This window comes from Schistocerca americana, chromosome 6, assembly GCF_021461395.2.
Source record: "Schistocerca americana isolate TAMUIC-IGC-003095 chromosome 6, iqSchAmer2.1, whole genome shotgun sequence".
Taxonomy (NCBI): domain Eukaryota; kingdom Metazoa; phylum Arthropoda; class Insecta; order Orthoptera; family Acrididae; genus Schistocerca; species Schistocerca americana.
In genome coordinates this window covers 490,172,087-490,199,857 of record NC_060124.1, presented here as the reverse complement: position 1 = coordinate 490,199,857, position 27,771 = coordinate 490,172,087, and the positions used below count along the sequence as shown (strand labels likewise).

Here is a 27,771-nt window from a genome sequence, read left to right as displayed (position 1 = left end):
TTACGCGGGGAGGCTGCGGCGCCGGCACGAGGACCACTCTTTGCGCTGCGGGGTGATTACGTTGTTGGCGGGCGACACCCTCTGGTGAGGAGCGCCCGTGCTGGGGGTTTCCGCCTCGCCGGGGGAGGAATTCCAGTGAAAAAGCCTCGGGCTAAGAATTAAAAACCGCCTCTCATTAACTTTCCGGGAATCTGGCAACAGCGCGGCGCGCCGGCGACAGGCCCTTAAGCGCATTCCCTCGGCTTCCCTTTGCGAGTCGCCCCTCGGCTGCCCGGACCGTCTGCGCCTCGGCGCAGCTCCTCGGTTTCGTCTGCCAGGGGCGAGAGAGAGAGAGAGAGAGAGGTCTGTGGGGTCTGTATACGTGCGGTTGCCGCGGAAGAACCGGGAGGGGCGAAGAGGAGGAGACTTTAACTTGCTGCGTGTAACATCCACGAGATAAATTTTTGGCTATATTGCGACGAGAGGAAATTATGCCTCTAACAGTTATAAACATTATGTATTCGACGTATGAAAAAACAATGAAAACTTATAGTGAATTAATTATTTATATAATAATGATATAATTGGACATACCGGTGTGTATCATACAAAGACAATGATAATTGTGAAGTGCTTTTATGATCTGCGTTTGTCTTCCTTTGTTTTTACCTTTTGTTGGATGGCTTTTGAAGGTTCAGCACGCAAGACGCATATCAAACTGAGGTCTGTTAAGAAATTGTAATAATTTGTTAATTATTACTTGAAAATAGAGTTCATTATTATTGTAAACATGAGTGAATAATTATTTGTAACTGTAATTCGTCTCTCAATAAGCATTATCTGTGTTAATTGTTTCTTTCCGCTGCAAGGAGCGCAGCCATTGATGATAGCGATTTGTATCGCGTTTTTGTCTGTGTTTTCCTTAGAAACAAATCAAATGTTTGCTTGATGAAGTCTAAATAGTGCACAATACGAAAGTAGAGTTTCTGTAAAGTTTAATAAGCAGTTAAAATACTTATTTGGTCTAACAATAGAAAGTCTCTATCAATTGTCTGCCGCCATCTTAACAATTATCTCAGCGGCAAATTCAAATTACGAAACTCTGCAGACATAAATGCCGAACGTAATACAAATGTATAAAAATAAATGTGCACCGGTGGTCCCGAACTCATTTTAATGAAAATAATTCGAATCAGATTGGTTCTTAAAAAACAGTGCTCATAGCACGAACGTTATAACAAACTTTTCTAGCTGGTGTATGGAGCCGAAATTAATTACGCACGAGTTGCAAAGAATATTGTTTCAGGTAACATACGTCAGTGTTGTGCGCGGCTGATATTCAGTGGTTTTAATGATCATTTTGCTGAAGATAACTGCTTCCATCTTAATCAATAGTTGTATAGAATCCGTTGTATGAACTGTGATTTAGTGACACTTACACAACTTACAGACAACACTTTAACACGACGTTAACTTGGAGTTCTTTAGCAACTTGATCAAATCTTTAGCTGGGAGAAAAATTATTTAGTAATTACTCAATGTAATAAAATAAGATTATCATTTCCATTTACAAATTAGTTAAATACCAAACCACTGAATAACCCAGCGAACGCCACATGCGCGTAAGAAATGTGAGCTGGCAGAAATGTTTCAGTTTCTTGGGCGCGAAGGTAAAACCCGTTCTCGTTATCTTCCTTCCAACAGTATAAAAATAGCGAACACTGAAACTCCAAATTCAACAGCCGTAGGAGGATGCATGACTAGGTGCCAGATAGATGCCTTTTATAGGAAGTTAAAGAGATTCTTGGAGACAAGAAAATGAAAAATGAAATGATCGTGCGACATTGTTGTCCGGGAGGCTCCATTCGGGGAAATTTGACCTCCGAGTTGCAAGTCTTTTTTCAGTCGACGTGGCGTTGGACGACTTCTGATTTAAGATTATGATGAAGGATGATGAGGAGAACACAACACGCAGTCCACGAGTAGAAAAAAGTCTCCAACTCGGCCGGGAATTGAACACGTGCCGCCTCATAGGAGACAAACGCGTTAAAACTTCATTTTTTTAAAAAGGAATGTGATTTTGTTCGTTGCATTTGTTCGGGGTGGACGTCCCTGGACACCGGTTCAAGTTCATTATCTACATCTACATCCATACTCCATAAGCCATCTGATGGTGCGTGGCGGAGGGTACTTTGAGTACCTCTATCGGTTCTCCCTTCTGTTCCAGTCTCGTATTGCTCGTGGAAAGAAAGATTGTCGATATACCTCTGTGTGGGGTCTAATCTCTCTGATTTTATCCTCATGATCTCTTCGCCAGATATACATAGGAGGGAGCAATATACTGCTTGACTCCTCGGTGAAGGTGTGTTCTCGAAACTTCAACAAAAGCCCGTACCGAGCTACTGAGCGTCTCCCTAGCAGAGTCTTCCACTGGAGTTTATCTATCATCTCCATAACGCTTTCGCAATTACTGAATGATCCTATAATGAAGCGCGCTGCTCTCCGTTGGATATTCTCTATCACTTCTATCAACCCTATCTGGTACAGATTCCAAACCGGTGAGCAGTGTTCAAGCAGTGGGCGAACAAGTGTACTGTAACCTACTTCCTTTGTTTTGGCATTGCGTTTCCTTAGGATTCTTCCAATGAATCTCAGTCTGGCATCTGCTTTACCGACGATCAACTTTATATGATCATTCCATTTTAAATCCCTCTTAATGCCTGCTCCCAGATAATTTATGGAATTAACTGCTTCCAGTTGTTGACCTGCTATATTGTAGTTAAATGATAAAGGATCTTTCTTTCTATGTATTCGCAGCACATTACGCTTGTCTACATTGAGATTCAATTGCCATTTCCTGCACCATGTATCAATTCGTTGCAGATCCTCCTGCATTTCAGTACAATTTTCCATTGTTACAACCTCAGGATAGACTACAGCATCATACGCAATGAGCCTCTGTGAACTTGCGATGTTATCCACCAGGTCATTTATGTATATTGTGAATAGCAAGGATCCTATGACATTCCCCTGCGGTACCCCTGAAATCACTCTTACTTCAGAGGAGATGACTCCTCTCCATTGAGAATGACATGCTGCGTTCTGTTATTTAGGAACTCTTCAATCCAATCACACAGTTGGTATGATAGTCCATATGCTCTTACTCTGTTCATTAAACGACTGTGGGGAACTGTATCAAAGGCCTTGCGGAAGTCAAGAAACCCGGCATCTACCTGGGATCCTGTGTCTATGGCTCTCTGAGTCTCGTGGACGAATAGCGCGAGTTGGGTTTCACACGATCGTCGTTTTCGAGACCCATGCTGATTCCTACAGAGTAGATTTCTAGTCTCCAGAAAAGTCATTATACTCGAACATAATACGTGTTCCAAAATTCTACAACTGATCGACGTTAGACATATACACTCCTGGAAATTGAAATAAGAACACCGTGAATTCATTGTCCCAGGAAGGGGAAACTTTATTGACACATTCCTGGGGTCAGATACATCACATGATCACACTGACAGAACCACAGGCACATAGACACAGGCAACAGAGCATGCACAATGTCGGCACTAGTACAGTGTATATCCACCTTTCGCAACAATGCAGGCTGCTATTCTCCCATGGAGACGATCGTAGAGATGCTGGATGTAGTCCTGTGGAACGGCTTGCCATGCCATTTCCACCTGGCGCCTCAGTTGGACCAGCGTTCGTGCTGGACGTGCAGACCGCGTGAGACGACGCTTCATCCAGTCCCAAACATGCTCAATGGGGGACAGATCCGGAGATCTTGCTGGCCAGGGTAGTTGACTTACACCTTCTAGAGCACGTTGGGTGGCACAGGATACATGCGGACGTGCATTGTCCTGTTGGAACAGCAAGTTCCCTTGCCGGTCTAGGAATGGTAGAACGATGGGTTCGATGACGGTTTGGATGTACCGTGCACTATTCAGTGTCCCCTCGACGATCACCAGTGGTGTACAGCCAGTGTAGGAGATCGCTCCCCACACCATGATGCCGGGTTTTGGCCCTGTGTGCCTCGGTCGTATGCAGTCCTGATTGTGGCGCTCACCTGCACGGCGCCAAACACGCATACGACCATCATTGGCACCAAGGCAGAAGCGACTCTCATCGCTGAAGACGACACGTCTCCATTCGTCCCTCCATTCACGCCTGTCGCGACACCACTGGAGGCGGGCTGCACGATGTTGGGGCGTGAGCGGAAGACGGCCTAACGGTGTGCGGGACCGTAGCCCAGCTTCATGGAGACGGTTGCGAATGGTCCTCGCCGATTCCCCAGGAGCAACAGTGTCCCTAATTTGCTGGGAAGTGGCGGTGCGGTCCCCTACGGCACTGCGTAGGATCCTACGGTCTTGGCGTGCATCCGTGTGTCGCTGCGGTCCGGTCCCAGGTCGACGGGCACGTGCACCTTCCGCCGACCACTGGCGACAACATTGATGTACTGTGGAGACCTCACGCCCCACGTGTTGAGCAATTCGGCGGTACGTCCACCCGGCCTCCCGCATGCCCACTATACGCCCTCGCTCAAAGTCCGTCAACTGCACATACGGTTCACGTCCACGCAGTCGCGGCATGCTACCAGTGTTAAAGACTGCGATGGAGCTCCGTATGCCACGGCAAACTGGCTGACACTGACGGCGGCGGTGCACAAATGCTGCGCAGCTAGCGCCATTCGACGGCCAACACCGCGGTTCCTGGTGTGTCCGCTGTGCCGTGCGTGTGATCATTGCTTGTACAGCCCTCTCACAGTGTCCGGAGCAAGTATGGTGGGTCTGACACACCGGTGTCAATGTGTTCTTTTTTCCATTTCCAGGAGTGTAGGTCTATAGATCTGCACATATGTTCGACGTCCCTTCTTGAAAACGGGGATGATCTGTGCCCTTTTCCAATCTTTTGGAACGCTACTCACTTCTAGAGGCCTACGGTAGACCGCTGCAAGAAGGGGGGCATTATTTATCCGTTTACTCAGTTTTTTGTTACAGAGGGCAGCTAACCCTCTGACCACTCAGCTAAGCAGGCGGACTTCGAGACAAGAGGAACAGTTGCAACAATTTCAAGAACTCAGCAAAAAACTGGTAGAGGAAGCAATGTACAGAAGGGAAATGAAATTGAAAACTGTACTGTAGAAAGGGAGGAAAAATCAAATGAAGATAAATTCACAGACATGGCACTGAGAGAAAAATATAGTCCGCTGCAAAACTTTTGTACGAAAGTAGCTTTGCAAGACAGGTCAATGCCATAATATAGTTCGCTGCAAAACTTTAGTACGAAAGTATCTTTGCAAGACAGGTGAATGCCAAGTAACAAAGCTCGATGAAACTAGGACCGCACATAGGGAGAACTGCTATAGTATACGCAGCAGCTAATAACTGAAGCAAATACGCAATGAGATGAACAGAAATGGCGCTTTTGTTCAATAAAACTGAAGTCATCGCGATTTATGATGGTCCCTGGACATTTTAAAAGGGCGACATGGTTCATAATACGATGTGTGATCACCATGCATGGCACTGCTTGCTCAGCAACGTGTTATGATGCTGAGCGCAAGCTTCGTGAGCAGTTCTTGTGGCAGAGCGTTCAGTGCCTCCACTGGCGCGGCTCACAACTGTGAGATGGTCGCTGGTGTATATGGACGTGCTCCCCATACCATCCCACACGTGTACGATTGGGTTTAAGTTGGGGGAACGAGCTGCCCAGTCCACTCGCCGAAAGTTTCTCGTTCCAAGTGTTCCTCCATCTGCGCTGCTCTATGCGGTTGTGCACCGTCATCCACAAAACTGAACGCTCCTGAGGACCAAGTATAGCATTACAATAACGTTGAGCTGTGACTGTACTGTATTCGAAGATCTGAAGGTCACCACATCCTTGAAATTTCGTGCCTCCTCACACTATAACATATGGTCCACCAAAACGATCATGTTTAACAACGTTCTTGGGTGAATTACGTTTCTCGTCTCTGGTCATATGACGTTACGTCCAGAGATCCCATTCTGTCTGAATCCACTCTCATCTGAGAAGATCACGCGACATCACTCGCCGTTGGTCCTCTCACTAAATTCTTGGCCACCACTGATGTACGCACAACCACAGGTGGAAGCATAAGCGGCCAGAGACACTACTAGCTAGGGCACAGCCACCTATGGTAAAATAACATACACTAACAAGCGACAAACGACGGCAAGCCCCTGCATATCAGCAACACTGACTAGAAACCGGCCGCGGTAGCCGAGCGGTTCTAGGCGCTTCAGTCCGGAACCGCGCGACCGCTACGGTCGCAGGTTCGAATCCTGCCTCGGGCATGGATGTGCGTAATGTCCTTAGGTTAGTTAGGTTTAAGTAGTTCTAAGTTCTAGGGGACTGATGACCTCCGATGTTAAGTCCCATAGTGCTCAGAGCCAATTGACTAGAAATTACCAGCTGCTATTAGAGCGACCAACAGGCCACAGCAGGGACACGACGAGCTCACCCACTGGCGCACAAACAATTCGCCAACATCACCCTACACTGTGCATCCGATATATGACCTATCGGACACAAAAACGATAATAAACCTAACTGTTGCAGGTTGCTGACACTGAACGAGAGCTCAACACCGGCACCCAGCGGCAGCCGCCGAGCAACACCACCGCACAACGGCAAAGGTATCGACATGCATGATACCCACTACTAACAAAGCCTACCCTTGCACGACCTATCGCAGGCAGCAAGACATCCGCTACTGCTCTTACCACCCGACCTAATTTGGCTCATGCCTTGGTACTTTTCTTCCTCTGCCCTTCAAACCGCTACCCTTCGTTCGACTTCGACTCATTCTATCTCCAGATGAGCGTGTATTAATGGTTAACCTTAACCAGTACCCACACCCTGCGACGCTTCACTTTAGTCAACACTAACGCTTTATGCAGAGATGGCAGTACACCTATTGAGTTGGCCATCATGCCGGTGTGGGCGTGGAGGGGCCCCACCTCTAACAAATAATACCGATGTACCTGCTGGTCGTCAGACAAAGACACCAACTGCATACACTCGTCGTGCAATTATGATGCGTGTGATTGCGTGCCTTTCAGTCCTAATAAATGCGGTTGCAATTGCACTGACTGTTTGCCGTAGGCCTTTTTTGCCTGTCACACAATGTAGCGATCATCAGTTGCTGTAGTTCACTGCTCCACTTCCTTTGCTTCGGGCAGCAGAGACTGTGGTTCGGAACGCTCCCCACGGACGTGTGACAATGATGTGAGCAATATCAAACACTTAGGCTACGCTCGTCATAGTTCGTTCTTCTTCCTATTTCCCGATGATTCTTCACTTTCTGAAGTCATTCAAATGTTGTCTGTGGGCCTTGCAGTTACGAACAAAACCACCACGAAGCGCCGAAAGCGCTCACTCGTTGACACGCCCATCTTTTTCCGTTCCTTCAGTTGTCTCGTGTTATGCAGTCAGAGCCATCTGGCATTATCATTACACTGAACTCACGCAATGTGACGTCCAACTTCCTGTTTACGACTAGGAGACATATGGCATCATGCTTCCATCCTCTCATTCATTTCCACCGAGTATATAATATGTTATGGCACTTTATCTCGCTCATCAAAAATTTTGCGGATGTTACGTACCACAGTGCTTAGAGCCATTTGAGCTATTTTTAAGTTCTACGGAGCTATGTGTGATAGAATACTGAAAGACTTAAGTTGAAACACATGCCCTGGAGTAGATGACATACCATTAGAAATATTGAGATCCTTGGGGGAGACAGCCAGAACGAAACTCTTCCAGCTGATGTGCACGATATATAACATACCTTTCGATTTAAGAAGACTGAAAACGGGAAGGTGCTAGCACATTCCTATATGAACGAACAATCACTTTAATAAGGTATTGTATTAAAAAACTGGTAGAAGCTCGGGGGAAGATAAGTTTGGGTTTCGGAGATATGTAGAATCACGTGAGCCAATGCTCATCATGCGAATTACTTGGAAGACAGGTTAAAGGTAGGTAAGCTTATCTTTTATTTGTAGATTTAGAGAAAGCTTTTGATAATGTTGGCTGGACCACACATGGTTTGACATTATGAAGATAGTAGGAATAAAATATACAGAATAAAGGTTGTTCACGATTTCTTCCACACTGCAGCTGTAACAGTCAAAAGGACACGAAAGGATACAAATAGTTAGGAACGGAATGAGATGGTATTGTAGCCTATCCAAAATGTTACTTAATCTATGTATTGAGCAATCAGTGTAGGGAACCAGCGAGAAATTTCGAAAGGGGAGAAGAAACAAGGAGAACTGAGAATGCCGAAGATATTGTCCATTAGTCAGAAACGGCAATGTCGCAAAATGTTCGAAATTTTCAGAAAAATAGGTGTAAGACATAGGGAAAGACGGGTAATATACAACATGTAAAAGACCCAAGAGTGAATAATATGAATGGCACGCAAAAAGAATACCACAGCTTTAGGAATTTAAAACTCTGCAACGACAAAAGGCAGAGCTAAGGACTATCTGTCGGCGAATTAAGGGAGCTATAAAGTTTCATTTAGTTGTACATTCCTTCGCTTGAGGCGCTGTTGACTAGGCGTCAGCGTCAGTTGATGCTAAGATGGCGACCGCTCAACAGAAAGCTTTTTGTGTTATTGAGTACGGCAGAAGTGAATCGACGACAGTTGTTCAGCGTGCATTTCGAACGAAGTATGGTGTTAAACTTCCTGATAGGTGGTGTATTAAACGTTGGTATAAACAGTTTACAGAGAATGGGTGTTTGTGCAAAGGGAAAAGTTCTGGACGGCCGAGAACGAGTGATGAAAGCCTCCAAGAAGCCCTGATCTTACCCCCTGCGATTTTTTTTTATGGGGGTATGTTAAGGATATGGTGTTTCGGCCACCTCTCCCAGCCACCATTGATGATTTCAAACGAGAAATAACAGCAGCTATCCAAACTGTTACGCCTGATATGCTACAGAGAGTGTGGAACGAGTTGGAGTATCGGGTTGATATTGCTCGAGTGTCTGAAGGGGGTCATATTGAACATCTTTGAATTTGTTTTCGAGTGAAAAAAAACCTTTTTAAATACTCTTTGTAATGATGTATAACAGAAGGTTATATTATGTTTCTTTCATTAAATACACATTTTTAAAGTTGTGGTATTCTTTTTGAATCACCCTGTATACTCAACAAACAGAATGTAAGACAGGTGCAGTCTTTACCCACTAATGTCCAATCTGGACATCGAAGAAGCAACGAGTGATGTAAAAGAAAGTTCCAGTACAAGGATATCAATGGTAATATTCACTGATGACGTCGCTGGATGAAGAAGAATTTGAGCATCTGTTGAATGGAACGATCAGTCTAATGAGTCTGTAACACATTTTTCCTCCTTCGTTGAATTCGTTAATACAAATATTACACAGAATAGGACCTGCACTACTCAGAACCTCCGGAGACTGTTTAGCTATGAAAATTAGTACATCAGTTCATAGTGAAATAAGGAAAATGGAGAACAGCACTAGTGCTGCTTATGATACAACGAACTGCCTTCATCAGTAAGCGGAAGAATAACAAGTGTGTGGTAGGAACGAGCAAATATTGAAAAATAACTATATATATTTTATAGCTATTTATGAAACACGAATATTATCGAAACGAAAACATCGATATTTCGATATGTCGGTGGTTTTTCAAAATTTACAGGAATTTAAAAAAATTGATCAAAGTCACAGAAGTGATTAAAAAACTTTTAAAAACTGACGAATACTTCATTAAATCCAGAATTAACAAATAAAAGACACAGAATGAACGACAAAATGAATTATTTACAAAAACTAATTAACGAACCCAACAATCATCACCGTTAGACATTAACAGAGTTCTTTGCTTAATATGTCTGCTTCTATTATCTGGCACAACCAAAGAAGCCACTCTTTCGGACGAAACGGAAAGAGGTTTGCCGTGTTAGGTATTTATGAGCCATTTCTGACCTAACAGGTGTGAATGACGACTATCAACCCAGGTTCACAGTTCTGTACTAAATATGGTTGATCAGGCATTGTTTTAACCCGTTTGGCAGAGAATCGGAGCTTGGAATTTCTTGTGTGACTAAGCTTCCAGACAACAGTTTCTACCGACCGAAGTGGCCGAGCGGTTCTAAGCGCTTCAGTCTGGAACCGCGCGATGTGTGTGATGTTCTTAGGTTAGTTAGGTTTAAGTAGTTCTAAGTTCTAGGGGACTGATGACCTCAGATGTTATGTCCCATAGTGCTCAGAGCCATTTGAACAATTTTGAACAACAGATTGAAGTCTTGTTAGAATCTTCTTGTGTTACATCTAAAGCTCTTTTTTCAGATGACAATTGACCCATACAACTACGCCTGGAACGAATTTTCTTAGTTATTTCATTATGGCAGATGGCACAGCAATGGGAGCATCAGAGTGAACGAATATACAGTATAGATACATCCACGTTCAAATCTGCTGCTCATTTGTAGTGTTCCATATGAAATCAAATTAAGCTCATTGTAAGACATTTATTGTAGTGTAGTGCCTACAAATCAAAAAAGGCAAATGAAAACATCGCACACAAGGGAACCTCCCCATCGCACTCCCCTCAGATTTAGTTATAAGTTGGCATAGTGGATAAGCCTTGAAAAACTGAACACAGATCAATCGAGAAAACAGGAAGAAGTTGTTTGGAACTATGAAAAAAATAAGCAAAATATACAAACTGAGAAGTCCATGCAGAACATAAGCAACACAAGGACAAAGCGGTCGTAGGAGCGCCGTGGTCCCGTGGTTAGCGAGAGCAGCTGCGGAACGAGGGGTGCTAGGATCAAGTCTTCCCTCAATTGAAAAATCTTTTTTCTTTATTTTCGCAAAGTTATTATCTGTCCGTCTGTTCATTGACGTCTCTGTTCACTGTAATAAGTTTAGTGTCTGTGTTTTGCGACCGCACCGCAAAACCGTGCGCTTAGTAGACGAAAGGACGTGCCTCTCCAATGGGAACCGAAAACATTTGATCGCAAGGTCATAGGTCAACCGATTCCTCAACAAGAAAACACGTCTGATACATTCTATACGACACTGGCGACGCCATGTGCGTCACATGACAATAATACGTTGTCGACCCACCTAACTTGTACACTTGGCGAATGGGTAAAAAGATTCTTCTACCTTGCCCGATACTACTGCGCAGATTACCTAGCATCGTACGGACGGACGGACAGATAATAATTGTCTGAAAATAAAAAATTAAATTTTTCCTTCGAAGGAAGACTAGAAGCAACGACCTTTCACTCCGCAGCTGCTCACGCTAACCACGGGACCACGGCGCTCCTGAGGTCGTAGTACCCTTGATGTTGCCTATGCTACGCATGGACTACTCAGTTTCTATATTTTGCTTTTTTTTTCATAGTTCCACACAACTTCTTCCTGTTTTCTCGATTGATCTGTGTTCAGTTTTGCAAGGCCTATCCACTGTGCCAACTTATAACTAAATCTGAGGGGCGTGCGATGGGGAGGTTCCCTTGTCAGCATTGAAAATCAATTAACACAAATATCGATAAGTTACATGCCAACTATATATATCGACTTTACTTTTAAGGAATACCGATTTTTCTAAAACGAAATTTTTGGCCCATCCCTTGGGTGGGTGGCCGAGTGATAACAGGGACGGATCTTTTTGCTTTATGTGCTTGAAGTGAATCCACAGTGCCTCGACCTGTTCATCTTACCTGCTCTTGCCACTTATGAACCTATTTTTGCACTGCGCTCCAAATGGTGTATCCTGATTGTTGCAGAAACACAATCCCAAGAGAAGTTAGTGCACCGCAAAAGAAAGAACACGCTGCTCTGGCTCAATCATACAATACTGTTTAAATCTTATGTCCTCCGATTTGATAGGTGTACACGAGTCACAAGAAAAACGCAAAGCTACAATCGCCACTCACCAGAATTCACGGACCATATGCGAGAGCGCTAATTCTGACTGACAAGAACCTCTTCTGCTACGGACTACAGAGTGCCTCCCATATAAAATTAGAGTAACAGGCCTACTGCCACGTATTACTTGTAAACAAAACTCCAGGATAAATCTGAACCTGCTTGGCAACATGTCGAACTATGTTCTTGAAGACGATACAAAATCTAACCCCACAGTCGGTACCAGAAGATCGTCAGGGATGGTTTAACACAAGGCGGAGAAAGTTCATGACCAGATAATAACCATCGTCAAACATAGCAACGTCAAGGTGAGAGAGTATGTGACAACGCAGTATAAGCTGTGTTCATTTATGCTACCAACTTTTAAGTCTGTAGGTGTTATCAAAGTCAAACGTATACTTTCAGAATGCCAATCAAAGTCTCTGTGTATGAGAATGTTCATACTCAGACTTTATCAAAGAGCATGAAACAATAAGGTAGATGTAGATTGCAGAAATTACTGCCCCACTGAGAAAGAACTGCCACCACATGAAGGGCCTGCCTTGGCCAGCATCCAACGCGCTCTGATTCCACAATGGTCTATGACTCCCATACATAACTTTTCTGTCAACTGTAAAGTCAGAAAAGTCATTTCCATAACGTTTACAGTTTTGATAATGTCCTGGTTCCTCTATAGTCAACTTTTTTCCACCACTGCATAAAACCATTCTATAAGCACTCTAATTACTGGCTTCAGATCTTGAGACGTGTCCAATTGCTTGATGCTAAGGGGCCTCTGCCCCAGCAAACTGTGTCTTAACTTCAGTTTCCTCCATCATATCCTCCTCCCAAGATGCCAGAAACTTTCCGACATCTTGCTGCGTGTCCTCACATCGGTGGCCATCAGTACACTAGGCCTTCATCTGACAATCGCACAGCGATGGTCGCATTCGATTGTCATCGACCTCAGTGAATATGATACTACTGTTCAATTAAAATTTAAATATCTCCAAGATCGGATTTTGACACGATTTGCACTAACGTATCCTAAATAAAGCAAATCACACACACATCTCATCTTAATCTACTGTCTTGATTATCTAACTTAATAGGAAATGACTTTGGTCAGTGCGATAGAAGATAGTTGCTGCAACTCCGATCCAGGCTATGGACTGAGGATAAACCAAAGAAAGACGGGAGTAATGAGTAGTAGAAATGAGAGTAGAAATAAACTTATGCATATTGGTGACCGCAAAGTAGACGAAAGTGAAGGAGGACAATAACATGTGACAGACGAATCATGAAAGATGTAAATAGCCTATCAGAGGCAAAGAAAGGCGGTTTAGGCCAACAGAAGTCTGTTAGTATCAAACTTAGGTTTTAATCTGGGGATGAATTTTCACAGAATATACATTTGGAGTGCAGTATTGTATGCTTGTGACTCTTTCTCATTTAGTAAACAATTTGAGATATCTATGACAATAATGCCGTTTATGACCATATTTGCTCAATTGGTAGGAACTGACGCAATCGTAGTGTTGTTTCTCCCGATTAGAGAATAACAACCAGTCTACATGTTTCTCACACTATATAGTAAACTCAGGAAAATGAAGGTTTCTGGCATATCTGAAAACCGACATAGAAGTTTTCTGGGGATGGTACCGCGTCATAATGTATAAAACTACCTTTTCTCTGCCTCGTGATGACTGGGTGTTGTGTGATGTCCTTAGGTTAGTTAGGTTTAAGTAGTTCTAAGTTCTAGGGGACTGATGACCATAGCCGTTAAGTCCCATAGTGCTCAGAGCCATAAAACTACTACTCCTTGAGAAAAATCAACGTTTTGGCCACGGTTGCAGTGGCCTTCTTCTGGGTCTACTGAAGACACAGAAGAAGGCCGCTGCAACAATGGCTGAAACGTTGATTTTTCTCCAGCAGCAGTAGTTTCATACATTATGACGCAGGACCATACCCAGAAGACTTTTATATCGACTGAATCTGATAGCAGAGGCCTGCGCAATTATAATATCTGAAAACTTTATATTTAAAGTTATTCTGTACATCATCATCATGGTCTTCCGCATTGCTTTCTTTTTCCTTCTTGCTGGAAGTGTGAAATGATGTATGTGGAGATACTGCCTCTCAAATTCAGATACGTCCTGAAGTTTAATGGGAAATCAATACCTTCAGTGTTATCGGACCCACAAAAATTAAACGTATGGTGTCTGCTAGACGCTCTGTATGGTTATTGTAACGTCTCTCACAGATCAGGATTGATCAAGAAAACCACAATTTGCTTTCTTCATTTTGTAAATTAACGCAGCCCTTTTTAGCAGCTATTCCTTCTGAAGTGAGATGTAGGAGGACCCCCATTTAATGAATCAGAAACATATGAGTGAATACACTCCTGGAAATGGAAAAAAGAACACATTGACACCGGTGTGTCAGACCCACCATACTTGCTCCGGACACTGCGAGAGGGCTGTGCAAGCAATGATCACACGCACGGCACAGCGGACACACCAGGAACCGCGGTGTTGGCCGTCGAATGGCGCTAGCTGCGCAGCATTTGTGCACCGCCGCCGTCAGTGTCAGCCAGTTTGCCGTGGCATACGGAGCTCCATCGCAGTCTTTAACACTGGTAGCATGCCGCGACAGCGTGGACATGAACCGTATGTGCAGTTGACGGACTTTGAGCGAGGGCGTATAGTGGGCATGCGGGAGACCGGGTGGACGTACCGCCGAATTGCTCAACACCTGGGGCGTGAGGTCTCCGCAGTACATCGATGTTGTCGCCAGTGGTCGGCGGAAGGTGCACGTGCCCGTCGACCTGGGACCGGACCGCAGCGACGCACGGATGCACGCCAAGACCGTAGGATCCTACGCAGTGCCGTAGGGGACCGCACCGCCACTTCCCAGCAAATTAGGGACACTGTTGCTCCTGGGGTATCGGCGAGGACCATTCGCAACCGTCTCCATGAAGCTGGGCTACGGTCCCGCACACCGTTAGGCTGTCTTCCGCTCACGCCCCAACATCGTGCAGCCCCCCCTCCAGTGGTGTCGCGATAGGCGTGAACGGAGGGACGAATGGAGACGTGTCGTCTTCAGCGATGAGAGTCGCTTCTGCCTTGGTGCCAATGATGGTCGTATGCGTGTTTGGCGCCGTGCAGGTGAGCGCCACAATCAGGACTGCATACAACCGGAGTACACAGGGCCAACACCCAGCATCATGGTGTGGGAAGCGATCTCCTACACTGGCCGTACACCACTGGTGATCGTCGAGGGGACACTGAATAGTGCACGGTACATCCAAACCGTCATCGAACCCATCGTTCTACCATTCCTAGACCGGCAAGGGAACTTGCTGTTCCAAGAGGACAATGCACGTCCGCATGTACCCTGTGCCACCCAACGTGCTCTAGAAGGTGTAAGTCAACTACCCTGGCCAGCAAGATCTCCGGATCTGTCCCCCATTGAGCATGTTTGGGACTGGATGAAGCGTCGTCTCACGCGGTCTGCACGTCCAGCACGAACGCTGGTCCAACTGAGGCGCCAGGTGGAAATGGCATGGCAAGCCGTTCCACAGGACTACATCCAGCATCTCTACGATCGTCTCCATGGGAGAATAGCAGCCTGCATTGCTGCAAAAGGTGGATATACACTGTACTAGTGCCGACATTGTGCATGCTCTGTTGCCTGTGTCTATGTGCCTGTGGTTCTGTCAGTGTGATCATGTGTTGTATCTGACCACAGGAATGTGTCAGTAAAGTTTCCCCTTCCTGGGACAATGAATTCACGGTGTTCTTATTTCAATTTCCAGGAGTCTATGTAGATGAAGCATGCCCACCCAGCATTTCGAACAACTGGCCCAGTATGAAGTTTCATAACTATCCAGAAATTGAGGTGAAGTGTAGCATCACACATGCTCCCCCCCCCCCCCCCCCCAAATACAGATGATGGTCTTCCCTTCACCATTACCACTTGTTTTGGGAGTACGTGGCTTCACTGCATAAAACTGCACTACACTTAACGATGGGAGATTGGAATCATAGACGAGTTTGGGAAGCTCCCTTGTGTTTAAAAAATAGATCGGTTTTCGTCAGCCTGCAGTAGTAGTTATCTCTGTGAGTATACAAAATCCTGTTCCCAAAGATGCCTTTAACAACTGAAAAGATTAAAGCTAGTGTGAAACTGACCTGGCGCTGTCCTAAACTATTAGGATGATTAACGAAACCTTTGCTAGTCGACTGAGGATTATAATTGAAAGCCAGCTACTGTGATGTTGACAGCTGGGATGAACAAGCCAATGGGCTGGGCTGAGGTGAAAATTATGGTGGGCTGGGCAGAGGGAGCGTCAGTGGAATGGCTGTGTTGTTATTGTTGTAAATCTCCCCACTGTTCTAGAGTTCCTGCAGGGAACGAACAACAGCTTAGGTAATTGCCTTGTATGCTGATTCCAAAACAAGAATCAAATGTCATTGTCATTTTTTTCTGATATTTACCCAGACATTCCTTGGTGTCCCTATCGCTCAATTCCGCTCAATTCCGATTTAGTCCCCTCATCAGACGTAGGTATATGGTACCCAATACGTCATTAAGTTCAGCACGGTGATCTATGCCCTCTTCCTTCCTCTACAACTGTACCATTATCCATACTCCCTTAAAATGAAAAAATCTCATAACCATTGTATGCAGGCATAAATAAATATTATTGTACATATGTGAATTACTATTATTACATATTTGATTGTCTTCAATAGCGGTCTACCCCTTCAAGCTTGTAATGGCGATGGTATGGATAAAAGGTCTCTTTCTGCAAAATTTCAAGAACTGTTGCATCTACCAACTCCATCTCTGCAATATTCTTATCCAGACACCCTACAAAACAGAAAAATATCTCATAAGCAATGCATGCCAACATAAATTACTGTTTCTCTTAAGAAATATGAATTACTACCAAATAATTTGTTGTCTATAATCTAATCCCACTCCTGTGTTCTTATAGACATGAATGTGGTCATGGCCTGAGATGGATAAATCTCAACCATACCAGTGTTATTATTCAAAATCTGTAGAAAGAAGAAAAACATCTCACAGTTAATTATCTGCAAGCATAAACTACTTTTATCATAGAAATATGACTTAATACCCCTGACATATTCAATCTTCTGCAATTGGACCCCACTCATGTGAACCTAGGACAGAAACTGGTGTCATAGTTTGTGATGGTAGTTGCGGCACAACACTTGATGTTGTATAAGTACCAGGTGTGAATATCTATAATCACTCACATGAAGACGGAGAGAGAATATCATGTTATTACTCACACTGATGTGCAGCTCGTGCACTGTTCTGATCTGTGAAAAGCAGTGTGCCTACATCCCAAGAGCTAACTGCACACAGAAGTGGCACACTGGGTGAAGAGTGTGTGTCCTGGGAGCTCACAGTCAGCAAACTGGGCTTGACCATAGTGGTACACATATCCATACCCATTTGAGCAACATCACTGAGAAACAATTATTACAAAAATATATTGACACACAACCTAAAATACACATAAAAACTGTTACTCATGGTTGCAAACTTTGTTAACAATGCTGTTTTATTCCATGTCGAACCAGCCACCTCCCTCTTGAGAACCAATATTAGTAGGTCCAGTGTGTCATCGCCCATCAGTGGCAATGGTATTCTGAAGTCAGTACCATGAAAGAAAAAAATCATTAGACCACAGAGCACATGAAAACAGGGACGCACGTGCAAGAAAACAGACTCTCTCTCTCTCTCTCTCTCTCTCTCTCTCTCTCTCTCTCTAAGTGTTTCTGATACATATCTGCAGTCTTTTCATGATCCAAATGAGGGTGCCTGTTCTTTTCATCATTGGGACTACCGCACTGATTCTTCATAACTGCTGCTGGTGCTACTATCGATGCTTTGAGTAACACCGGAGTGAACTGAAGCCGTGCATCACACCTTCATATATTTTTGAGTGTGAGATGGTGCGGAAGAAGTCAGATGCACTAGCAGTTATCTTCTGTGTGTTGGTGGGGTTCAAATCCAGCCATTGGGGTAACTTCTCACCATTTTCTGAACCAGTAGGAAATGAGGATGCTGATGCAGCTGGTCTACAGTGCAAGTACTGCCTTGAACTATTTATTTATTCAGTTTGATCTCTCTTGTGTGTGTGAATTTGTATTAACACACTGAATGCGGAATTATTAGCACACAGGAAGTTTACCAAAGGCACTAAATTTCGAGTATGTATTATTAAACATCTCTGCAATGCTCCATTAATGAATGTGTGGATTATATCCAGATGCATAGAACTAGTGACAGAGGCTACAAAACTGGGAGATTTTGGGAGTTAATACTTGTGAAGAATCAGACATGTTGTATATGGCGGGAGCAGTATGAGTCTGATTACTCTGTGGTTACAGGGCTGGAATCGGCAGCTGTAATGGTAGGGACTCAATGAGATGTTTGTCCACCAACGGCTGTAGGAAGTTTACCAGAGGCTATAATTTTTGAGTATGTTTTATTCAGAATCTTTGTTACGCTCCATTAATGTTTGGAATGCATGCATTGTATCTGGATGCATGCAACTTATGATGGAGGCATCAAAACTGTGAGATGGCCATTTGTTATATTATTTAGACTGTGTGCTGGGAGTTTAAGATGTGCACATACCTGGAAGTGACTTTTAAGTTAAGAGCTGCCTGTATGTGATTAGCTGCCCTTGCAGGACCAGATTCGGCAACTGATGTCTCATGGAGTCAGTGAGACGTCCACCCACTGCTGCTTTTGATGCATTGTGAGTGATGAGTCAGCAGCTTCTTCATCTTGAGGATAACATGCAGCACATATAACAGCATTGAGGTGCTCTGCAGTGGATGAATCTACTGTCTGAAACTTCCTGGCAGATTAAAACTGAGTGCCAGACCGAGACTCGAACTCGGGACCTTACCCGCGAAAGGCATAGGTCCCGAGTTCGAGCCTCGATACGGCACCCAGTTTTAATCGGCCAGGAAGTTTCATATCAGCGCACACTCCGCTGCAGAGTGTAAATCTCATTCTGAAAATCTACTGTCTGCATGCCCACTGCCGTCCAGAGTGTGTTAATAGGATGTCCAGTGTGTGTTAATAGGCAGCGATCGCCATGCAGCCCTGAATAAATGCGAGGAGCCAGAGCAGCGAGAGTTATTACCGCCTGTTAGCTCGGCGCTCAACCCAGACTACGGCACAGGGAGTGATGAGGCGTGTGCTCTCCTGGCAAAACTCGGTTGTACATGCAGCGTTGTAACGGACCAGAGGCGCTTGAGCAGCACAAGTGGCAATGGTTTTTTTTTTTAAATAAAGATGCACACCTTTCCTATTCATACCCACTACAAATAATAGTGATCTACGTTCGAGGCTGCACGAGTGAGCTACACAGTTTTTAATTTGGGGTAAGTGAATTTTTTGGAAGTCAGCTGCTGACTATGTGGCGTTCACGTAGACAGTTTCACATTGAATATATTGTTGACTACTGCAAACACATCAATAAAAGTTATAATACACTACTGGCCAAAAAAATTGCTACACCAAGAGGAAATGCTGATGATAAACGGGTATTCATTGGACAGATATATTATACTAGAACTGACAGGTGATTTCATTTTCACGCAATATGGCTGCATAGGTCCTGAGAAATCAGTACCCAGAACAACCACCTCTGGCCGTAATAACGGCCTTGATACGCCTCGGCATTGAGTCAAACAGAGCTTGGATGGCGTGTACAGGTACAGCTGCCCATGTCGCTTCAACACGATACCACAGTTCATCAAGAGTAGCGACTGGCGTATTGTGACGAGCCACTTACTCGACCACCATTCACCAGACGTTTTCAGTTAGTGAGAGATCTGGAGAATGTGCTAGCCAGGGCAGCAGTCGAACTTTTTCTGTATCCAAAAAGGCCCGTAAAGGACCTGCAACATGCAGTCGTGCATTATCCTGCTGAAATGTAGGGTTTCGCAGGGATCGAATGAAGGGTAGAGCCACAGGTCGTAACACATCTGAAGTATAACGTTCACTGTTCAAAGTGCCGTCAATGCGAACAAGAGGTGACCGAGACGTGTAACCTATGGCACCCCATACCATCACGCCGGATGATACGCCAGTATGGTGATGACGAATGCACGCTTCCAATGCGCATCCACAGCGATGTCGCCAAACACGGATGCGACCATCATGATGCTGTAAACAGAGCCTGGATTCATCCGAAAAAATGACGTTTTGCCATTCGTGCATCCAGGTTCGTCGTTGAGTACACCATCGCAGGCGCTCCTGTCTGTGATGCAGCGTCAATGGTAACCGCAGCCATGGTCTGCGAGCTGATAGTCCATGCTGCTGCAAACGTCGTCGAACTGTTCGTGCAGATGGTTGTTGTCTTGCAAACCTCCCCATCTGTTGACTCAGGGATTGAGACGTGGCTGCACGATCCGTTACAGCCCTGCAGATAAGCGCCTGTCATCTCGACTGCTAGTGATACGAGGCCGTTTGGATCCAGCACGGCGTTCCGTATTACCCTCCCGAACCCACCGATTCCATATTCTGCTAACAGTCATTGGATCTCGACCAACGCGAGCAGCAATGTCTCGATACGATAAACCGCAATCGCGATAGGCTACAATCGGACCTTTATTAATGTCGGAAACGTGATGGTACGCATTTCTCCTCCTTACACGAGGCATCACAACAACGTTTCACCAGGCAACCCCGGTCAACTGCTGTTTATGTATGAGAAATCGGTTGGAAATTTTCCTAATGTCAGCACGTTGTAGGTGTCGCCACCGGCGCCAACCTTGTATGATTGCTCTGAAAGGCTAATCATTTGCATATCACAGCATCTTGTTCCTGTCGGTAAAATTTCGCGTCTGTAGCACGTCATCTTTGTGGTGTAGTAGTTTTAATGACCAGTAGTGTGTGTACAGATATTTTTAGTGCAGGACTGCAGTGTGTTTTTAATACTGTATACTTCTATGTAGAAACATTCCTACAGCCGTGAACATGGGGTACATGGACTTTTTTTTTCTACAAGTTCGCTGCTTTATTGACTGTGAGACATTCAGTTAAACTGTTTAATATTACAGATATTGAAGAGTGGTGCAAACATATCACTAAAACCTATAATATGTTCAAATGTCTATTAGTATTGTACTGCGGCACGTTTTTAATTCTATGTACTCGTATGTAAAAACGTTTCTATACAGTTTTTGGAAAGTGGTAAAAATTTCAGATGGCCATGACATCACAGTGGGTAATAAAGTATACTGATTAGCTAATAGGATAACGCACCCTTTAATTCTATGCATCGACTGTGGTATCAAGTGATCTGTACAGCCATGACGTCGTATGATAATTAAGATAATTCAGCCTGGCCTCTGTTTTATACATCACCCGATTGGCCTAGAGGAGTGGGGAAGAGGGGAGGGAAGGATGATATGACAGCCATTGTGGGTCGTGAACTATAGCCATTAAGAGAACGAGGCCATAGATTAGACTTGCATGTAGCTTAAGATGCGTTTGTACAATGATTGCCGATAGTGGTTTTTTGCACAGGTAGTGGTACTGGTCTAGTCCTTGATTAACAATCAAAACATCTTCAGTCTCGGGTAAGAAGCCTGTCACTGCTTAAATTTTGACTGGAAATAAATCGCAGTGGCGGCCAAAGACTTCCGCCGGGGGTGTCGCAGGATTAGGAAATAGCTTACTCAGAATTTGTGCTACTGTAAGACCCTTGTGGGCGTGTGACGAAAATCATTGGGAAAATTGAGCACTGAGTGCCTTGGTTTCTTTTAAAAACTCAAGAGTTTAATTGTAATTACCATTCTAATTGTGTTTTAGGGGCCTGTTGGTTTATTCAAGTACTTAAAATGATTTATGTGGAACAGGCTTGTAGCCAATCAGTAAAGTACCACTGTTGTTATGGTTTCACATGTGGGTAGCCTTCGGGCAGCTTGGCCGTATCTTGTTTATATGAGAGCAGAATAAGCAATGGAGATGTATGCATTTCACTTTTTTTTATTTGATGTTTGTTGAACTTACATTCAAGGCCTGTTTTGGGTCAGTCAACAGCCGTGGTGTGGATGAAGGGACAGAGTGCCTCAGCAGGTTTATTTAGTTAATTAACTGTTTGTAATCGAGCGAGCGGTATGTTGCACAGTCGACATTTTTGAGTACTATCTGTTATTTTATGAATAATGCAAACGTCCGTATACATTGTGAATTTAATTTAAAAATCTTAACTATTTGTATAGACTTAGCAAGAACCTTGCTAACTGTCAGCTGACTCATGTTTGAATTGTTATTAAATAAAAATATTGATTTTTGGAATGATAAATGACACATCAAGTTGTGCCACCCTTCCTCGTGTTTTCCTTAAATTAACCCCGATCCTTGGAAAAAATTTGGAAATTTGTGGTAGGGTCTTAAGGGACCAAACTGCGGAGGTCATCGGTCTCTAAGCTTACGCATTACTTAATCTAACTTAAACTAACTTATGCTAAGGACAACACACACACACACCCATGCCCGAGGGGGGGACTCGAACCTCCAAGGGGGGGGGGGGGGGGGAAGCCGCGCGGGTAGTGACAAGACTGCTTCGACCGCGCGGCTATCCTGATCCTTGTTCTTGGTATCAAGAACAGAACAAGTACACTATATTTACAATAAATTTAAACAGCAAAAACTTAAGGTAACGCATCTGTATTACAGTTCACAACTGGATACTTTCCAGTTGCCCCCGTGGCTAGGATTGCGGCCTGACTCAAGCCGGGCAGAAGCGTGCATTCACACGTTCACCATACCTGCTGTCGACAACAGGTCCGAAACGGTTCGTGAATCCAAGGCGGAATTTACGAACTACACTAAGTGGAGTAAGGGAATAGAGCAAGGGCCTTAAAGTCCGCCCGCTAAAGAATATACACTCCTGGAAATTGAAATAAGAACACCGTGAATTCATTGTCCCAGGAAGGGGAAACTTTATTGACACATTCCTGGGGTCAGATACATCACATGATCACACTGACAGAACCACAGGCACATAGACACAGGCAACAGAGCATGCACAATGTCGGCACTAGTACAGTGTATATCCACCTTTCGCAGCAATGCAGGCTGCTATTCTCCCATGGAGACGATCGTACAGATGCTGGATGTAGTCCTGTGGAACGGCTTGCCATGCCATTTCCACCTGGCGCCTCAGTTGGACCAGCGTTCGTGCTGGACGTGCAGACCGCGTGAGACGACGCTTCATCCAGTCCCAAACATGCTCAATGGGGGACAGATCCGGAGATCTTGCTGGCCAGGGTAGTTGACGTACACCTTCTAGAGCACGTTGGGTGGCACGGGATACATGCGGACGTGCATTGTCCTGTTGGAACAGCAAGTTCCCTTGCCGGTCTAGGAATGGTAGAACGATGGGTTCGATGACGGTTTGGATGTACCGTGCACTATTCAGTGTCCCCTCGGCGATCACCAGTGGTGTACGGCCAGTGTAGGAGATCGCTCCCCACACCATGATGCCGGGTGTTGGCCCTGTGTGCCTCGGTCGTATGCAGTCCTGATTGTGGCGCTCACCTGCACGGCGCCAAACACGCATACGACCATCATTGGCACCAAGGCAGAAGCGACTCTCATCGCTGAAGACGACACGTCTCCATTCGTCCCTCCATTCACGCCTGTCGCGACACCACTGCAGGCGGGCTGCACGATGTTGGGGCGTGAGCGGAAGACGGCCTAACGATGTGCGGGACCGTAGCCCAGCTTCATGGAGACGGTTGCGAATGGTCCTCGCCGATACCCCAGGAGCAACAGTGTCCCTAATTTGCTGGGAAGTGGCGGTGCGGTCCCCTACGGCACTGCGTAGGATCCTACGGTCTTGGCGTGCATCCGTGCCGCTGCGGTCCGGTCCCAGGTCGACGGGCACGTGCACCTTCCGCCGACCACTGGCGACAACATCGATGTACTGTGGAGACCTCACGCCCCACGTGTTGAACAATTCGGCGGTACGTCCACCCGGCCTCCCGCTTGCCCACTATACGCCCTCGCTCAAAGTCCGTCAACTGCACATACGGTTCACGTCCACGCTGTCGCGGCATGCTACCAGTGTTAAAGACTGTGATGGAGCTCCGTATGCCACGGCAAACTGGCTGACACTGACGGCGGCGGTGCACAAATGCTGCGCAGCTAGCGCCATTCGACGGCCAACACCGCTGTTCCTGGTGTGTCCGCTGTGCCGTGCGTGTGATCATTGCTTGTACAGCCCTCTCGCAGTGTCCAGAGCAAGTATGGTGGGTCTGACACAGCGGTGTCAAAGTGTTCTTTTTTCCATTTCCAGGAGTGTAATTACAGGAAACCGACTTTTCGAACGTAGGGGGATACGAATAAAAGGAAAAGCACTGCACTCGTTTACACGCTCTTCTAGCCGTAGCCATCACACAAGCGTTCACTCCCATAGTCCTTAGTGCAATACTGATAACTGTGAGTGTACAGTTCCATTCTGTATTGTGTAAGTGTACGTTTACACTGCCTGCGATGCGATGCGACGCGACGCGACGCGATTTTCCTCGACCGAGTAAATTCTTTTTTATTAGAAAACAGTGCTCTGAGAATTCAACGCAGTCGTGAATGGGTGCATGAAATCAACAAGGAGAGGAGGGCTTTAGGAGAATTTCATCATTTGTACAGTGACTTGAGAAAAGATGAGGATAAATTTTGGAGTTATCCAGAATAAGTACAGAGACATTTGATTATATAATGCCGTCTGTTTCAAATAGATTACAGAAGCAAAACACAAATTTCAGAATGGCTATTACCCCTGAAAAAGTTATGAGCACCATTAGGTAAGTACAATATTAAGTTTACAGCAATCATTTTATTATGAAAAATTTACAAATTTTGATAGATTCAAACTTTCTTTTAATAAATTTTTACATAGTTGACAATGAGAAGTAAAATACATCACAGTTCACTCACTTAAGTATCAAAGTTTTCAGAATTTCGGTGGCTTGAAATAACAATGCCATCAGGTTCATTTTCAGAAATGACTATATCATTCTGCGGATTTCCAGCCATTACGATATCAACTGGATTTGCAGGTGCATAGGGTGACATCAACGAATGTGCAGTGGAAGTGGTTGATTGTTCCAATTCTTCCAAAAGAACCTGCTGAATTTTTATCCTGGCTCTCAACTGAGCTGCTGGTGATAGTTTTCGCATTGCTGGCAGCAAACTCACTACAAAATGATAGCTGTCATCTTGCGTTTCTGATTTCGACATTTGTTGGTCAATTAGCTTCAACTTTCGCTTCTCTATATTTATCAACTCAGAGTTTGTCGATTTCTTGGATCTCTTGTTTTGGCTTGTGTGTAGGGTGGGTGAGGGAGGAGGCATCGAAACGCTACCCTCTGAACTTACAGACAGTCTTGAAACCTGGCTTGATTGGTTCCATCAGGTGAAACGCTCTGTTTCTCTGTAAGAGCTGGTGAAAATGGTACGTCGTCGTGTGCGTCGTCGTGTTGCGATGCTGTTCTTTTACTGTGATGAACATTAGTGTTGGTCTTCCGTGGCGTCATTATGTCAGTCAGGAATGTCATTAGCTCGTACCACGGCCAATTGGATTGGAAATGCGGCATGCCACCTTCGTCTCCTGAACATTCAGCACGAGGTTTTTTGAGTTCAGAGCGGAAAGTGTCACGTAGGTGCTTCCATTTATTCTTCAGTGCCTCGCCTGAAAATATAGACGTGAAATTCCAAAATGACAGAGCAAACAGTAGTGCTTCAAGAAGAGCGAGGAGTGTCAGAGAGGCTTTCAAAAACTATGTCAACAGTCATTAACGCAAATATATTTCATGTCGAAATTATCAAATACTGTAACTATTGTGAACTTCATTTCATTATCAAAATACTGTAATAGTATCTATACACAATTTAAATTAGAAAATAAACGAAGTTGTTTGTGTTACTTATTTCTTGGAGTCTTGTAGCTATTTATTTTACTTTTTTGTACTTACTGTCTGTTCCACAATCTTCAGCTATTTCATTCCACGCTTGACGAACAAAATCCCTATTGTGGTAATATTTATTTTTCTGCTCCCACAACACGGAGCGTTCACGCACACTGTTAATTAGTCTTTCGATGTCCATTGCAAGCAAGCAATTACTTCAGACGCAAGTGCAAACAAGCAATCGCTCCAAACACTAGCGCGAAACGCAAACTCGGTTGCGACTACAGCGGAGTCATCGCATCGCACCGCATCACATCGCTCGGCCCAGCCTGCAGTCTAAACGGGCACCGCTCTGTTGCCACTGTTAAACCAAGCCTGCCCATTGTCACGCGATTTCAGCGCTTCATCGCTCCGCTCGGCTCGGCATCGCATCGCATCGCATCGCGTGCAGTGTAAATTTAGCCTAAATCATGACGTTGTCAGAGTTGCCTGAGTTGGTTGCTATTACTAGGCTGGTGCATAAGTTCATAGCGTTTTTGTTTTTCATGTTGGTATTCCAACAGCTAATGGTTTATTTATCGACTGTCATTTCTTACTTGTAGTTCACTGTTGCCAATTGAGTTTACATGTTGCCATCTTGTCGTTGAGAGACAGTGAGTAGAGCTAAGAATGCAAAAAGTGGAGTGGCAAGTGGAGAAATTGGAACATTTCCGACATATTCCTCCGTTTGAATCCGTTAGAGGGGTGACGACAGCGGCCGCAGCCATAAACATTAGCACCCTGTATGGGGATAACGCCACTGGACAGAGCGCAAGAAGAAAATAGTTTCCTCGTTTTAAGGAGGATCGTTTTGACATTAGTGACGCTCCACGTTCAGGAAGACCTTCGGGGTATCATGAACATCGTGTAAATGAGTTGATTCACAATGATCCGAGTCAGTGTAGTCGACAACTGGCAAATGGGATGAAATGTGATCATTCCACAACCGTGCGACATTTGCATACAATGGGAAAGGCCCGAAATATCAGGTGTTGCTCTAAGCCAAAATCACTGTGATAAACTCATGGCCATATGTGCATCTCTGCTTGCTCGTCATCAACTGGCTACGTAACAGCACCGGCTATTCCTATCCTGTACATGTAAGTGCTGACGGGAAATGACGTAATGAAAAGAAATAAGTGGTCGAGCCCAAAGAAGGCAGCAACTCCTCGCAAAAAGACCGGCGCACATCCACAAAAGATGATGTTGTGTATCTGGTGAAACAGCGACGGTGCTATGTACTACGAATTGGTTCTCCGAGATGTAACCAACACCACTGACATTTATTGTCATAAATTGAGATGTCTTGCAGATACAGTTAAAGAGCAACGGCCAAGAAGATTGCTTGAAGTGATGCTACTCCTCAATCACACCCACCTGCATTCTGCTAGATGACGAAAAACCCTACAAAGGAATTGGGTAGGGAAGTCGTTCCGCTCCCACCTTATTCATTTTATCTTGCCGCCTCAGATTTTCACCTTTTCCGCTGTCTGCCGATCAGCCCTCAAGGAACTTCCTTTCTGGATGAAAATTCGCTCCGAACGTGTCTCGTCGAGTTCTTCGCCTCATAACCACGTGTTTTGTGCAGTCGCAGAATTGGATAGCTACCCAGTGTTGGCAGACTCTTCTAAATAGTGAACGAGACGGTATTATTGATCACTAAGGGCTTTGTTCTGTGTATCTGTTGTTTATAAAATTTATGAGAAAAACATTACGAACTTACGCATCAGCCTACATGTTTCTTAAAATAACTGTGCGACGCATGTCCTTTACAAATATCCTGTCACCTACTTTTCAAAGGAAAAACACTTTTCTGAGCGGTAATTTCTTACATCGTGTTGAA

At 44.8% G+C, this 27,771-nt stretch overlaps 1 protein-coding gene across 1 annotated transcript; it reads right to left on the bottom strand.

The window, feature by feature from the left end:
- Window positions 1-26,088, bottom strand: LOC124620242. The gene is made up of 3 exons (XM_047146910.1): window positions 25,956-26,088; window positions 25,360-25,672; window positions 1-151 (listed from the first exon to the last, which is right to left on the bottom strand). The coding sequence occupies exons 1-3, from the start codon at window positions 26,086-26,088 to the stop codon at window positions 1-3; spliced, it is 597 nt and encodes a 198-aa protein (XP_047002866.1).
- Window positions 26,089-27,771: the final 1,683 nt, after the last annotated feature.

Coding starts and splice junctions, on each gene's coding strand:
- LOC124620242 (XM_047146910.1), bottom strand. CDS start 26,088: ATGGACATCGAAAGACTAATTAACAGTGTGCGTGAACGCTCCGTGTTG. Junction 25,673..25,955: donor TGAAGATTGTGGAACAGACA/GTAAGTACAAAA, acceptor CTATATTTTCAG/GCGAGGCACTGAAGAATAAA. Junction 152..25,359: donor GCCAGGTTTCAAGACTGTCT/GTAAGTTCAGAG, acceptor TTTAATTCTTAG/CCCGAGGCTTTTTCACTGGA.